Consider the following 17,619-nt stretch of genomic DNA (forward strand, 5'->3'; position numbering starts at 1 on the left):
CGACACAATTTTCCATAGAAATACAATTTTGACAAAATGTACTATAGAAATAAAGTTTTGACAAAATTTTCTATAGAAATATTTTTTTATAAAATTTTCTATACAAAAAAAGTTACAAAATTTTCTACAGAAATAAAATTTTGGCAAAATTTTTTAAAGAAATAAAATTTTGCAATATAAAATTAGGTAGTTTTTGGTAAAATGTTCTCTAAATTTTGGTAAATTATTTTAGGCTCGAATGGCAACCATTCGATGAATACATAATTTTTGCTATTAAATTCTTTGGAGGAGCATTCCATAACTTTCAATAATATAGTCATTTAAATAAGTAATAATAGCGATAAAAAAATTGATCTGAACTTTCTTAACAGAGCACATATTTTCATAATAAAATTCCATAATTTGCAAGCGATGTTCGTTTGGAAGACTATTCATGGTTAAATCATAGACCAAACTGATCATGTTTGAGAGTGAAAAAAAAACGAAACGTGCGTCAGCTGTTTAAACCAGTTTTAATAAAAAAAAATAATAGCTAAGAAATCACCCTTTAGTAGTATGTAATGTCAATAAAATTTGTTCAAATTTTAGTTGTTTTTTTTTAATCGTTTTTATACCCACTTTTATCATCATATACATAAATCAAAGACATTTTATTTATAATTTTGTCAATAATTTTATTGTGATTTGTTTGTTTTTTTTTTTGTTTATCGAAAATGTACACAGTGGAATTTTCTTTGTTTCATTTGTTTTTTTTTTTGCTTTGCCAAAGTTATTATAATTCGCTTAAAGAATAATTATCGGATTTTCATTTTGTTTCCGTATATTTGTTTTTTTTTTTTTTATAAATAAGAATTGCATTTAAATTCAAAAAAAAAAAAATCATAATTACATAATATAATTACTAATTTAATTTATTAATTAACTACTATTACTAAGGAGAAAGAAAATGCCAAATAAATTGAAAATATCCCATTAAAATTTATATGCCTATAGAAGTCGTTAATGGGAGTGAGTTATGGGTGATATGGTTACTTTTTCTGGTTTTGTTAAAAAATCTATAAACATTTGCATAGAGTAAATTATTTATGAAGAGGCAAATGCCATATGTTTTTAAATTTAATATTTTAGTAAGTAGTTTTCATTTGATTTTATTTTACTTTTAACTAAATTACATAATAATTGTTCTTATTATTTAATAAGTAATAAACGTTATTAATATATATATAGACCACAATTGACATCGGCAAATATTATTTCGTTATTTTTTCTGCAGCAGGAAATTATTTACACAAGTTATAGAAAAGGATAAAAATACATGAGGTTTTCAAAAATTAATTGCACAGAACTGGAACAAAGTTAATTAAAATTTAAAAATTTCCTATTAATGATTTTTTCTTTAAATAAATACACAATTTTTTTAATTACTATTTATAGAATTGTATGCGTGTGTGTGTGGGTGCTTGGAACTTAAATTTACGAGTGGCATTGAAGTGATCTGAAAGGACGGCTATAAAATTGAATTATCTCTCATTTGTAATTTTGTGAATTAATTTCTCTCTCTCCCTATTTCTTTCGCTCTCTCTCTTCCTCACTACATTTGTTAAGGCATATTAGCTTACACCTAAAACTATCCTAATTATAATTATAAATTTGTTATTTTTGTATTTCATTTAATCTAATATTGTAATTAAATAAAAAAATGTATATAATTAAATAAAAAATAAATCAAAACAAAAAACAATAAAAAAACACAAAATATTATTTTAGTGTACGTTAATATATTAGGCGAAAATCGATCATATCCAGAGACAAAATTGGAAAAGTGGCCATTGGAAAAAGCAATGAAAGTAGAATAAACATTTTATAGAATAATAATAAAAAGACGATAAGTTAGTATGCATTTTAGAACAACAACAATTCGAATATACAATCACAAAAGACAACACGTGCAATATTGAACTGAAGTTGATGGCATACTAAAATAACAACTATTTACAGATAGAAATGGCCATATAACCAAAAATGATATGCCTCTTGGGTTATGGATTTTCGTATCAAAGACTAAGTATTAAAATTTTATGTATTATTTAAAACCCTGTTAGAAGATATATCTCTCCCCCGCAAATAAGTCACAGTGCGCATATGTGTGTGTGTTAAATAGGCGGCCTAATTACAGTGTCTAGAGGTTTGTAATAATTCACTAGGACATGTGCTGTGGTTACTGCATGTCAGGCAAGATTTTGCTATGGTTACTGATTGATGACTGCCAGCACCTATAATAATTTCACTATTTTCTGCGGCAGCTATTGCAGCTAAGGCTTTTTCCACAACATCATCACCGTCGTCGTCGTCGTTGTCGTTGTCATCATTATGGTCCATAGCATTAGCTGAAGATATTGCTGCCGTTGCCACTGTCGATATATCATGCAAAATATGATGATGCTCCTCATCATCATCATCATCATCAGCATCACCTTGATTATTTTTATTACCATAATAAGGTTGTCACATCGATAATGTTCCCACGGCAGCAGATATTTGAGCATGCGGAGATTGATGCAACTGATGTGAATGGGCACTCACTGCTGCCAACGGATGATGATGGCCAGGCAAGTGATGCGGATGAAATCTCATTGTTGGCATACCCATGGCAGCCATGGAACTCATTGAGTGCAGGGAATGTTGTAAATGTATACCGGGTTCTAGTTTTGGTTTAGTATCCATAAGATTGGCATAATCCGGATGTTGTACACCTCCTATGGAGGGCTCGGAGACTTTCTTATTTTGTTTACGCTCTTTGGCTCGTCGATTTTGGAACCAGATTTTCACTTGACGCTCCGATAGCGACAGCGTCTGGGCCAATTCTGTTTTGCGGCGTATGGTAATGTAACGTGATGTACAATATTCCTTTTCTAGCTCTAAACGTTGAAAATCGGTATAAACCACACGGTATTTATCCTTGGTACGTGTTTTTCCTGAAATTGTAAAGAAGAAGAAATAAAGAATAAATACATGTATTTTTTTTAAATAAGGAAAAATATAAAATATATGTCTTAGATATAAAGTTATTTTTCGCAAAAAAACATCTATAGACTTTGAGTAAAATTTTTTCCATAATTTTTCCATAAGGCCAAGAATATGATAAGTACAGTGTGTCTACCAAACGCATTTAGTAAAAAGTCAAAATAAAAAAAAAAATAAAATAAAATAAAATAAAAAACAAACACAGTTATCCATAATGTCATATCGCATTTATTGTCTTTATGCAGAAAAAATATTAGCAAAATATTTCCAATTAAAAAAATTAATAAAATTGAAATCCTAATCAATTAAATTAATTGATACAATAAACATTTTAATCAAATTTCAATTAAATTATCTCAATTAATATCCCAGCAAAAAAAGTGTCGCCAAAAAAGTAATGAAAATGTTCTTTTTGGATCCGGAAGTGGTGCAAAATTGACGCAGAAGCGATGAATTTAACATGGGCTTGTCATAGGACGGAAGTCCTCCATTTCAACAACCGTTGCACTGAATTTGCATCACTTCTTTAGGTGGGATCCGAATTCAATGTTTTGGATGTAAATTAAAAAATTCTGTGATATTTTGTCTAATAAATAATTTTTATAATTTTTTATAATTCTTAATGGATCCTAGCGCCTGTCGGTAACGTTTGACCTCAAATATTTTCAAAAATTCACAATTTTTTCAGATTGGATTTAGCATTTTTTTTCGACAAAATTTAAATGATTTGTATCATTTTAAGAATTCTTACTCTATTTTTAACATATTTGAAACAAAAAAAGTTAAAATTACCCATTAAAAGTATGAAAAAAACCAAGTTATAAAAAATTGAATTAAAAGAACTTCATGGGTAGTTAAAATAAAGAACATCATTGGGAGTGCATCTTCAGGAAGTGCTTTTAAAGTTGTGCCTTTGGAAGAACTTCTAAATTTTTTTTTGGGATTTTAATTAAATAAAAATGTATCGAATTAAAAATGTACATATTACATTAAAGAAAAATCCATTTATAATTATAATCGCAAACATCATAAGAAAGTAGAAACTCTTATAACTCTTATATACAAGAAGATTTATTCAAATAATTACGAATACCCACACAGAAAAAAATGTTACCAAAATATCTGCAATTAAAAAGTTAATTGAAGCTGAAAACTGTTTTAATTAAACAATTAATTGATACAATTAACTTTTTAATCAAACTCGAAACATTAAGTCAATTAGGTCAATGATTGAAAATTTTTAAATTTTTTATTAAAAAATAATTGATATAATTATTTTTTTTTTTAAATCAAACTCGGAAGACTAAGTCAATTAAAAAGAATTATAAATTTTTAAATTTTTAATTTAAAAAAAAAGTTTAATCAAAATAAAAACACAAAGTCAATTAAGAAAGTGATTGATTTTTAAATTTTTTAATTAAAAAATTAATTGTATAATTTTTTAATCAAACTCGGAAGACTAAGTCAGTTAGAAAAATTATTATTTTTACTTTTTTTAATTTTTAATAAAAAAATTAATTGATACAATCAATTTTTTAATCCAAATTAAAAAAAAAAACACAAAGTCAATTAAGAAAGTGATTGAAAATTGATTGATTTACGTCTTCATACTTAAGAAAGTGATTGATTTTTAACTTTTTAAATAAAAAATTAATTGTATAATTTTTTCATCAAACTCGTAAGACTAAGTCAGTTAGAAAAATTATTATTTTTTACTTTTTTAGTTTTTTTTTTTTAATTTTTAATAAAAAAATTAATTGATACAATCAAATTTTTAATCCAAATTAAAAAAAAAAAACACAAAGTCAGTTAAGAAAGTGATTGAAAATTGATTGATTTACGTCTTCATACTTAAGAAAGTGATTGATTTTTAAATTTTTAATTAAAAATTAATCGTATAATTTTTTAATCAAACTCGGAAGACTAAGTCAGTTAGAAAAATGATTATTTTTAAATTTTAATAACAAAAATTAATTGATACAATCAATTTTTTAATCCAAATTAAAAAAAAAAACACACACAATTAAAAAAAAACATACATCTTCACACAAAAATACATTTTTCTGATTCAAAAACGAAACTAATTGATCCAATTAATATTTTAATTGAAATGTCTTCAATCACAGAAATGACAGTATCAATTACAAAATTAATTGAAAGTCAATTAAAAAAATTAATTGACACAATTCAGTTTTGTGATTGATTTTTGTTTAAATTAATAATTTGTTGAATCAATAAAATTTTTATTGGAATATTTTGTAAAATTCAATTAAGATTTTAATTGGCAAAATTTTCGTAAAATTTTTTCTGTGTTTAATTAAAAAATTTTATTAATACAATCATTTTTTAAATCGAACTGAGAACACAAAGTTAGTTAAGAATATGAGTGAACATTTTATCGGTTTTTATTTAACAATTAATTGTAAGTAAAAAATTTAATCGATGCCGATTGCAAAACAAATTTAAATCAGTTAAAGATTTAATTAAAAAATAAATTGAAATTGGATTGTAGTTTAACTAAATAATTAACTAAAACTAATAAAATTTCATATTTTGGATGAAAAAATTTAATTACAAATTACCGAGGGGAACAGTGGTTCTGCGAATTAAGAACTGAATATAGTTTTTAAGGTTATTTGGGACGCTGATCTCATTTTTGTTAAAAATTTAATTTTTTTTTCAAAACTTGAACAATATCTCTAAAACTACTTGCAAAATTGAAAAAACAATGTGAAGACGGCATAACGAGAATATTGTTAGGAATTTTTTTTATATTTTGTTTAATTTAATATGTTGAACCGTTTTCAAGTTATTCCAATATATGTAGCAGAAGTGCCTTAATTTTGAACATGACGATATATCTCGAAAAATCGAACTGATAGAAAAAAAACCGAATGCAGAGTTGGATTCAGCGTCTCAAATAACCTTAAAAACTATATTCAGTTCTTAATTCGCAGAACCACTGTTCCCCTCGGCAATTTTTAATTAAATTTTTTTCTTCCAAAATATGAAATTTTATTAAACAACAGAAAAAAAAATTATTATTTGTAATAAATTTTCCTCAATTTGGCAAAAATTATTAAATAATTTGAATCATGGTGCAATTACTAAAATATTTTAGTTAAAATGTTCTTATATAAACCTAAATTTTTATTCATGGTGGGTTCACTTTTTTCTGGGTGAATTAAAAGTTAATTGAAAGTGTCGAAGAAATCATTTAATATTCTAATCAAGTATATTTTTTATTTCGTATTAATTCGTGATTAAATCAGAATTTTTTGTGTATACGGTGAGTACAGCAAATGTGGTATACCCATTTGTTTTTCGATAGCCAAATTTTTTGTTTTTCTCCGACGAGGCTAAAATTTTACCACATTCATTTTACTAGTGTTAGCCATCCACGCAATTATGAACGAAAAACAAGTATATACGGCCGTAAGTTCGGCCAGGCCGAATCTTATGTACCCTCCACCATGGATTGCGTAGGAACTTCTACTAAAGGATGTCATCCACAATCGAATTACTTGGGCTGCGATAACACTTGCCGATGGCAAGGTATCTTAAAACTTTTTAACACTGTCTTCTAAATTGTAAGTTAGTCCATAAGGGGTATATATTAAAAAAAAAGGCCGATTAAATACGTATATAATTCAGTTTGACAAAATTTTCTATAGAAATAAAATTTTGACAAAATTTTCTATAGAAATAAAAACTTGACAAAATTTTCTATAGAAATAAAATGTTGACAAAATTTTCTATGGAAGTAAAATGTTGACAAAATTTTCTATAGCAATAAAATTTTGACAAAATTTTCTATAGAAATAAAATGTTGACAAAATGTTCTATAGAAATAAAATGTTGACAAAATTGTCTATAGAAATAAAATGTTGACAAAATTTTCTACAGAAATAAATTTTTTACAAAATTTTCTATAGAAATAAAATTTTGACAAAATTTTCTATGGAAATAAAATGTTGACAAACATTGCTATAGAAATAAACTTTTTACAAAACTTTCTATAGAAATGAAATTTTGACAAAACTTTCTATAGTAATAAAATTTGACAATTTTTACATGGCTGTTAGAGGCCATATACTAACGAAATGTACCAAATTTCAACCGCTGATGACTTTTGCTCCTCCAAGAGGCTCCGGAGGTCAAATCTAGGGATCGGTTTATATGGGAGCTATATATAATTATGGACCGATATGGACCAATTTTTGCATGGTTGTTAGAGACCATATACTAACACCACGTACTAAATTTCCATTGGATCGGATGAATTTTGCTCATCCAAGAGGCTCCAGAGTTCAAATCTGTGGATCGGCTTATATGGGAGCTATATATAATTATGGACCGATATGGACCAATTTTTGCATGCTTGTTAGAGACCGTATACTAACATCAGGTACCCAATTTCAAACGGATCGGATGAATTTTGCCCCTCCAAGAGGCTCCGGAGGTCAAATCTGGGAATCGGTTTATATGGGAGCTATATATAATTATGGACCGATATGGACCAGTTTTTGCATGGTTGTTAGAGACCACATACTAACACCACGAACCAAATTTCAATCGGGTAGGATGAAGTTTGCTCCTCCAAGAGGCTCCGGAGGTCAAATCTGGGGATCGGTTTATATGGGAGCTATATATATGTATGGACCGATATGGACCAATTTTTGCATGGTTGTTAGAGACCGTATACTAACACCAGGTACCAAATTTCAACCGGATCGGATGAATTTTGCCCCTCCAAGAGGCTCCGGAGGTCAAATCTGGGGATCGGTTTATATGGGGGCTATATATGATTATGGACCGATATGGACCAATTTTTGCATGGTTGTTAGAGACCGTATACTTAGACCACGTACCAAATTTCAACCGGATCGGATGAGTTTTGCTGCTCCGGAAGGCTCCGCAAGCCAAATTTGGGGATCGGTTTATATGGGGGCTATACGTAAACGTGGGCCGATATGGCCCATTTTCAATACCATCCGACCTACATCAATAACAACTACTTGTGCCAAGTTTCAAGTCGATAGCTAGTTTCGTTCGGAAGTTAGCGTGATTTCCACAGACGGACGAACAGCCGGACAGACGGACGGACGGACGGACATGCTTAGATCGACACAGAATTTCACCACGACCCAGAATATATATACTTTATGGGGTCTTAGAGCAATATTTCGATGTGTTACAAACGGAATGACAAAGTTAATATACCCCCCATCCTATGGTGGAGGGTATAATAAGAAACCCATTATTTCGAATATATTTGCGAATTTATTAAAAAATACATTAAGGTCGAATTCAAAACATGTGCAGGTAATGTGGTACACCATAATGGTGATTTTATTGTAAAAAATATAAATGCAATATATGTGTCGCAATTGCACACATTTTATGCTTATTTATTACTCGTCAGTTATTTACATCCGAAAATTAACAAATTGAAAATATACCATCACACAAAACGAAATGATTAAAAACCACAAACTTGCACAAAGAAAGAGTTGCAAAAATCAAACTGATCTTTGATTGCTTCATTCTCTGACAGCTATAATCTATTCTGCTTGGTTTAGATATTCGTATGTTGTTAGATAGAGAAAAAAGCTACTATACCACATTACCAGCCTGTAGCACATTTGCTGCACTCACCCTATATATTATTTATATAAGAAAAAAATATATATTTAACAATAATGCCTTTGATATAAAATTATTTTCCGCAAAATAATATGTATAAACTTTGAGTGAAAGAAATTTTCCATGATAAGTGAAGTGTATTTTTGTCCACAAAAAGATACAGATACCCTTAATGCCATATCACATTAAATTACGTTGAGCTATATTGGTTTCATACGTGTCACTATGATAATAAAACTGGAGCAATTCTTTTAATCCATTTCGATAAGAACAATAGCTCCTAAGACATCACGAGTTTGGAGGGATTTAAAAATAATTTACAATTTCTATTCCTACGCATTTGTAAGGTAACTCGGCTTTTCTCCATTTCATCTCCATCTTTTGGTTTTCTTCCTTTTGCATAAATTCTAACCATATATTTTTCAAAGTTGAAAACAATTAAATTAAAATTAAACTTAACTGAGTGACATAGCAATAAAAATCGTTCACACCTTAAACTCTTATTTCTTACGTTGTTTAGCGTAAGTATAAAAACAAAACAACTTAAATTTAAACAAAAGAAGAGAATACCTATGCATAAAGAAAACGCACAATTCAACATAGATTTTTTTATTATTATTTTTATATACACAAAAAAAAAGATATTAACACCAAAAAAATAAAGAAAAAACACGTAGGCACAATGATCCTCTCAACACTTGCGTACCCCCCTACCATACACCACAAAATGGACGAAGAGTGTGTTATTTTTACTGCAAATAAGAATATCTTCATGAACCCAGCCAACAAACCAAGTCTACTGATAAATAATACATTGTTCTTCTTGTGCATTTATTTATTAAGCTATTTTAAGGTTCATGTTAGTTATAAAAAAATAGGGATGACAATTGTGGATAAACAAACAAGACTGTAATCGATTTATCGACTAAGAAATATAAAGTTCAAGCGTGATATTAGCTCGAAAACCAAATGTGGCTATCGTTTGCCAGGAATGGGCAGAACCACTTTCTTGCAGGGTGTGATGGTCTTTTCGGCCGTTTGAAGGTAGCAAATTTAATCAAATTTAACCTGATTCTAAAATTGGATGTTATTTTTTTTTTGCTTTTGAACAATAAAATTAAAGAAAAGTATAGCGCTTTACTTTGTTGCATTACATATCAGCCACCCTGTGTACATATCTTATCCATGGATATGCACCACCATCGCTATCAATTGGAGAAATTTTAATTTTTATGAACCTAGATATACATCTTTTAAATCCAAGAAGAAAAGGCATCATCATACCAGGCCTTTTTGACAAAATTTTCTATAGAAATAAAATTTTGACAAAATTTTCTATAGAAATAAAATTTTGACAAAATTTTCAATAGAAATAAAATTTTGACAAAATTTTCTATAAAAATAAAATTTTGACAGAATTTTCTGTAGTAATAAAATTTTGACAAAATTTTCTATAGAAATAAAATTTTGACAAAATTTTCTATAGAAATACAATTGTGACAAAATTTTCTATAGAAATAAAATTTTGACAAAGTTTTCCATAGAAATAAAATTTTGACAAAATTTTCTGTAGGAATAAAATTTTGACAAAATTTTCTATAGAAATAAAATGTTGACAAAATTTTTGTATAGAAATAAAATTTTGAAAAAATTTTCTATAGAATTAAAATTTTGAGAAAAATTTTCTATAGAAATAAAATTTTGACAAAATTTTCTATAGAAATAACATTTTGACAAAATTTTCTATAGAAATAACATTTTGACAAAATTTTCTATAGAAATAAAATTTTGAAAAGATTTTCTGTGAAAATAACATTTTGACAAAATGTTCTACAGTAATAAAATTTTGACAAAATTTTCTATAGAAATAAAATTTTGACAAAATTTTCTATAGAGATAAAATTTTGGCAAAATTTTCTATATAAATAAAATTTTGACAAAAGTTTCTATAGAAATAACATTTTGACAAGATTTTCTATAGAAATAAAATTTTGAAAAGATTTTCTGTGAAAATAACATTTTGACAAAATTTTCTATAGTAATAAAATTTTGACAAAATTTTCTATAGAAATAAAATTTTGACAAAATTTTCTATAGAAATAAAATTTGGAACAAATTTTCTATGGAATTAAAATTTTGAGAAATATTTTCTATAGAAATAAATTTTGACAAAATTTTTGTATAGAAATAAAAATTTGACAAAATGTTTGTATAGAAATAAAATTTTGAAAAAATTTTCTATAGAATTAAAATTTTGAGAAAAATGTAGAAATAACATTTTGACAAAATTTTCTATAGAAATAAAATTTTGAAAAGATTTTCTGTGAAAATAACATTTTGACAAAATTTTCTATAGAAATAAAATTTTCTATAGAATTAAATTTTTGAGAAATATTTTCTATAGAAATAAATTTTGACAAAATTTTCTATAGAAAAAAAATTTTGACAAAATTTTTGTATAGAAATAAAATTTTGAAAAAAATTTTTTATAGAATTAAAATTTTGAAAAAAATTTTGTATAGAATTAAAATTTTGACGAAATTTTCTATAGAAAAAACATTTTGACAAAATTTTCTATAGAAATAAAATTTTGAAAAGATTTTCTGTGAAAATAACATTTTGACAAAATTTTCTATAGTAATAAAATTTTGACAAAATTTTCTATAGAAATAAAATTTGGAAAAAATTTTCTATAGAAATAAAATTTGGAAAAAATTTTCTATAGAATTAAAATTTTGAGAAATATTTTCTATAGAAATAAATTTTGACAAAATTTTTATATTGAAATAAAAATGTGACAATTTTTGTATAGAAATAAAATTTTGAAAAAATTTTCTATAGAATTAAATTTTGGAAAAATTTTCTATAGAAATAAAATTTTGACAAAATTTTCTATAGAAATAACATTTTGACAAAATTTTCTATAGAAATAAAATTTTGACAAAATTTTCTATAGAAATAAAATTTTGACAAAATTTCCTATAGAAATAAAATTTTGACAAAACTTTCTATAGTAATAAAATTTTGACAAAATTTTCTATAGAAATAAAATTTTGAAAAAATTTTCTATAAATTCAATGTCTTTAAAAAATTGTTGGTGCAGGCTAAAAAAAATAAAAATATAATTTTAATTTTGGCGAACTGTCAATTCATCATTCGAAAAACGTATTATTATTCGAAAAAGTTAATATTATTTCGTTTATGCATTGTCATTCCTAATGGCATAAAAATACTCTCAACATTCAAAAAGTTTCTTTCTTCTTTGGGTTTTGAAGAATTTATGATAACCTCACACGATTGGATTGTGTGAATTACCCGTGTTTGGCATTGCAAAATCTCATTTGTTTACTTTTTTCTAAACTACTATCTGGGATGTGATAAATGTGAAATCATACCAAAGATTTATCATCTAGTTTTCCAGATCATACCATTTGACAAAAGATTTCATTCATATCTTATCTTAATTAAATTTCATTAAAAAAAAAAACAAAAACTATTAAAGTTGTGTGTCTAAGATCTTGAAATCCATGCCCGTTGATATTTCTATTTTCAGAATAATCTCTAGCGATGATGGTTATGATGACTGCTTGTGATTCTGAAATTATTAACATGAGCTCCCCCATTTGATTTCATTTGAATTATTTGTATAGTTTTTTTTGAGTCTAATTAAACAATATCATAAACTAATTAAGATTGGAGATCAACTCTTTTCGTTTTTGTTTCTTTGACTTTGCTTTTGGTGTAAAAAAATATTTACACTTTTATTCAGAATTATTATACAATAAAATAACTAACAGCCGAGAGCACCATCATAAATACGAATAGGAGATGGGTGGGGAAGTGAAATGAAATTTACAAGGTAAATAACAAATAAATGCATGAATTTTAAATAAGCATGGAAACAAAAGCAGTTGACACGAAAACTTGCAATAAATAAAGGTGGAAAATGCTGGAAACCTTGACATAAATAAATTCATTGGGTATTAAGAGGATTATTCTTGGGTGGTTTTTGAAGGGCATTTTCAAAAGAATAATTCAGATATCAGATAAATATAGCGCTTATTTAAATATTCATACCGAATACTTCAATTGTAAATCTTAATAATCAGAATTATAACACTATTACTGGACCTAAAAACGAAGTGTAGAGCAGCGTACTATTTGAACTAATCGTGTTCCAAATTTTTCAAATATTTGTTGAAAGTAGAATTTAAAAATTTGAGCAACGAATTATTCATAACAAATTAAATAAATTTTCATTAAATCTATCATCTTTTAATTCCATTTTATTAACCTAATTACAATTATGAAAACCTATTAAATGTAATGTGATGCAATCGGCTGAGTGCTGAAAACTTCACCCAAATGCAGCGTTGCCTCAGTGAATTTTTATTTTGGACCAACACTTTTCCAAAATTGGACCAAAATTCGTACCAGCGGACCATTTTTCCAAATTAAATTAATATCATTTAAAAGCTAACAATTTTGTACAAATTTTATTTATGTAGAAAATTATGGCAAAATTTTATTTCTGTAGAAAATATTGTCAAACTTTTATTTCTATAGAAAATTTTGTCAAAATTTTATATCTATAGAAAATTTTGTCAAAATTTTATTTCTATAGAAAATTTTGTCAAAATTTTATTTCTATAGAAAATTTTGTCAAAATTTTATTTCTATAGAAAGTTTTGTAAAAATTTTATTTCTATAGAAAATTTTGTAAAAATTTTATTTCAATGGAAAATGTTGTAAAAATGTTATTTCTATAGAAAATTTTGTAAAAATTTTATTTCTTTAGAAAATTTTGTCAAAATTTTATTTCTATAGAAATTTTGTCAAAATTTTATTTCTATAGAAAATTTTATTTCTATAAAAAATGTTGTCTAAATTTTACATCCAATAAGCTCGAAACAATATTGTAATAATTTATAATTTTACATCTATAGAAAATATTGTCAAATTTTACTTTTATAGAAAATGTCGTCAAAATTTTATTTCTCTAAAAAATTTTATTTCTGTATAATATTTTGTCAAAATTTTATTAAAATTTTAGTTCATTAGAATATTTTGTCAAAATGTCATTTCTGTAGAAAATTTTGTCAAAATTTCATTTCTGTAGAAAATTTTGTCAAAATTTAATTTCTTTAGGAAATTTTGTCAACATTTCAGTACTATAGAAAATTTATCTAAAATTTTATCTCTATAGAAAATTGTTCCATGATTTTTTTCTATAGAAAATCTTGTCAATATTTTATTTCTATAGAAAATTTTGTCAAACATTTATTTCTATAGATAGTTATCGCAAAATTTCTATTTCTATATAAATTTTTAACAAATTTTTCTTCCAATACAAAATTTTTTGATAATTTTGTATCTATATAAAAATTTTTTAAAGTTTATTTCTGTAAAAATGGCCAAATTTTTTTTTCTTTATAAATTTTGTAAAAATTTTATTTCTGTACAAAATTTGGGCAAAATTTTATTGCTATAGAAAATTTTGTTAAAATTTTATTTCTACAGAAAAAATACCGATTTGACGAAATGGACCAAAATCAATCAAATTCCAGTTGGTCCGACCTTATTTAAAAATTAATAATTTTTTGGACATATTTTGGTCCGATCGGACCAAAATGGTAACCCTGGCCAAATGTCAAATTGTATTGATTAAACAATTATAGGTACAATTATTTTTTAATTGAAATCACTTCAATCACCGATACGATAATATAAATTACTGATATCAGTTAATAAATTAATTATTTAATTTATTCAAATTAATTATGATTTTGATTAAAAAAAGCACTTGAGCAATTATTCTTTTGATGAGATATTTTTTAATTTATTTCAGATTTTAATTTAAAAAAAAATAAAATAAAAATTGTGACATTTTCTCTGTATATAATCTGGTAGATTAGTACAATCGATGCGATATATGCGGAGGTGTATGGACGTTTTTGAGCTGGGGAACAGTGAGTCCAAGCAATTGATTGCAGATTGACTACATGATCATATACTAATTAATGGAACATTATGTTCAAATTTCTTGGATAGATACTAATACCAATTTGCTCCGTTTAGAAAAGGATGAAATATTCCGTCCGTTTGAAATTATTTTAAAATGTTTATTTAGTCAATTCTTCAAATGTTTATTTACTGAATGGTTGAATTTAATGATCATTATGATCATCTAAAAAATTTCCAGCACAGAGAAAATTTCATTAGATTTTCAACTTTAATTGAAATATTTTGGTGATATTTTTTACTGCGTACGTTAGATTAGACAGTTCGTCTCCAACATGGCCATATTCCGCCATTACTGTGGATTCAATTTGCTAAGTCTTTTGAAAGATTGAATATGTTCACTATTCATTTGTTTACAAAAAAATATATGTTGTTTAGTATCCATTAGGGGTTGAAACTATGGAAAAGACACATGAAAACCCATTGATGGACGTTCGACTTCAAAACAAGTTGTACCCCATTGCGAACTGTTTATATCCATATTTATTAATAGATCCATGTTGAGATATTCAAGATGGAAGCCAATGCACAAAATGTGTGATGTCTTTCTAACAGTCTGCTCGCGGTAAAGGAATTGACCGCAATCAGAAAAAACTGGACTCACCATAAAAGAAAATTTATGTTAACTATACAAATTTTTAACTAAACGTAATATAGTGGTACGAAAATACCAAAATGTCGATCAACTCAAGACTGCGCTTCGCCAGGAGTGGGCAAAAATAACGCAGAGGCACATTCGCGTAGTAAATCTAAACTGATTCTAAAATTTTATTTTATTTCCGACATTTTTTGCTTTTGAACAATAAAATTAAAAAATATACCGTTTTATTTGTTGCATTACATACCCGCCATATAATGTCCAACTATTTGTGGACTTAAAAGACCTTAAAATTTTTAATTTAAAGGAAATCGGCTTATATGGCGGCATTACCGAAATATGGCTTATACGTCCCATAGTGCCGACTTTTTGTGGACCTTAAATGCCTCCGTATGTTTAATTTCAAGTTTAAATTGCGATGCGCCCAAGAAGTCAAATCGGGATATAGGTTTGTATGAGGTCTATATCAAAACATGAAGCGATATACACCATATTTTCCACATCTGTTTACGGGTCTAAAATACCTCTTTATTTTCAATATCAAGGAATTCGTAAAAAATGACGGTATCTAAATGACAAAACAGAAAAATCAAAAAATGGTTCTATCTACCAAATCAAGAATCGATAAACATCCCTATGCACCCATAGAAAAAATCATGAATGGCGTCCATGTTTCAAAACGATCCGTTCATGAATGTGAACTAACACATATATGGTTTCAATTGGAGAACAGACGGTGTCAATCCGACAACGATAAAATGACACCTTGCGCTGGTAAAACAACAACCAGCGTTCACGATCTAAAAATGTAATGGTTACGAATTTATAAAATAATAAAAAAAATCCGCTACCGTGACTTGAACCTGTATTGTCTGCTCCATACGCATTACCAGTCGCCTTAGCACATTGCACCACCGACGGAGTTGCTATAAGAACGTCTAACGAATATTTTAAGACTTTTCATGGCCAAAAAAATCGTGAACGCCCGTGAACGAAACCGTAAAAAATCGTTTTAATTTTTCGTGAGTTTGTTACCGTCTGTTCACGATTTGGGAACGTCGTTTTATCTATTAGTGTGGGAGATGGATCAATCTTAGATACAGGTTCAGGACTAGTCTCTGGTGTCTATGGACCAATTCCAGTTCTGGTCAAAAAGTATGGAAGGGACCGATCACTTTAACATGGGTTTGTCATTGACGGGGCTTTGTGTCACTTTTAACGATTCGAATACAAATTGTGGTATCTAGAATCTGTAGATTGCTTTATATTGACTCTATATCAGAACATGGACCGATATAGCCCATCTTCGAACTTGAACGAATCTACAAAAACAAAACGAATCTACACAGAAAAAATGTAGATTGTTTTATAGCATGAATGAACTACGTTATACGAAAATTGAAATAAACTATACTCCACATTTTGAGATTTCCACAAATCGTTGTTAAAACCAGAAGAATTTAATGCCCTGGTGTAACATACTTTCTAACTACAACTCATGTAATTATACCCTCTCATAGAAGAAAAAATTACCTAAAAATAAAGAAAAAATCATTGGCGCCAAGTCATGCCAATTTTAACCATACTGTAGTTCATTTTTACTATTTTTTGGAACCGTACGATTTAGTTCATATTGAATTTTTGTGCGTAGTCGTTGAAGTTTATACCCATGTTCAGTTCATATACTCATAGAAAAAATCATGCACGGCGTGCTCATTTCAAGACGATTCGTTCATGAAAGTGAATCAACACACATGTGGTGTCAAACTGTGAACAGGCGGTGTCAATCTGACAACGATAAAATGACACCATGCGTTGTTAAAACAACAACCAGCGTTCATGATCTGAAAACGTTATGGTTACGACTTTATAAACAAAATTAAAAAAGATTTCCGTTGGCGTGACTCGAACCTGTGTTTTCTGCACCACACGCGTTAACAGTCGCCTTAGCACATTGCACCACCGAGGGAGTTGCGTCTAACGATTATTTTAAGACATTTCATGGCCAAAGAAAAACGAATGCCGTTCATGAAATCGTGAACTCCCGTGGACGAAATTGTGAACATTCCGTTTTGATTTTTTGTGAACGTTTCCGTTTCATTTTGTCACCGTCCGTTCACGACTATGGAACGTAATTTTTTCTATTAGTGTAAAATGTTTGAGACAAAAGGAAAATTTCATAGTGCTGTGGATAATTTAAAAAAAAAAAATAAATAAATTTAACTACAAACAAATAATATTTTTGCAATAAAAATAATTTAATTTACTTCGGTGTATGCCAGATTTTGAAGCGACAGAGCTATTAATGAAGGCTATAGAGTGTTTACAAA

General features: G+C 27.3%; 1 protein-coding gene across 1 annotated transcript in view; it reads right to left on the minus strand.

The window, feature by feature from the left end:
• Nucleotides 1–1,132: 1,132 nt before the first annotated feature.
• Nucleotides 1,133–17,619, minus strand: part of cad (caudal type homeobox) — a 94,732-nt gene continuing 78,245 nt past the window's right edge. Inside the window, exon 2 of the mRNA XM_075296713.1 lies at nt 1,133–2,975. Coding sequence (XP_075152828.1) covers nt 2,506–2,975 — 470 coding nt within the window. The 3' untranslated portion in view covers nt 1,133–2,505. The remainder of the gene's footprint in view (nt 2,976–17,619) is intronic.

This window comes from Haematobia irritans, chromosome 2 (assembly GCF_050003625.1).
Source record: "Haematobia irritans isolate KBUSLIRL chromosome 2, ASM5000362v1, whole genome shotgun sequence".
NCBI classification, from domain to species: Eukaryota; Metazoa; Arthropoda; class Insecta; order Diptera; family Muscidae; genus Haematobia; species Haematobia irritans.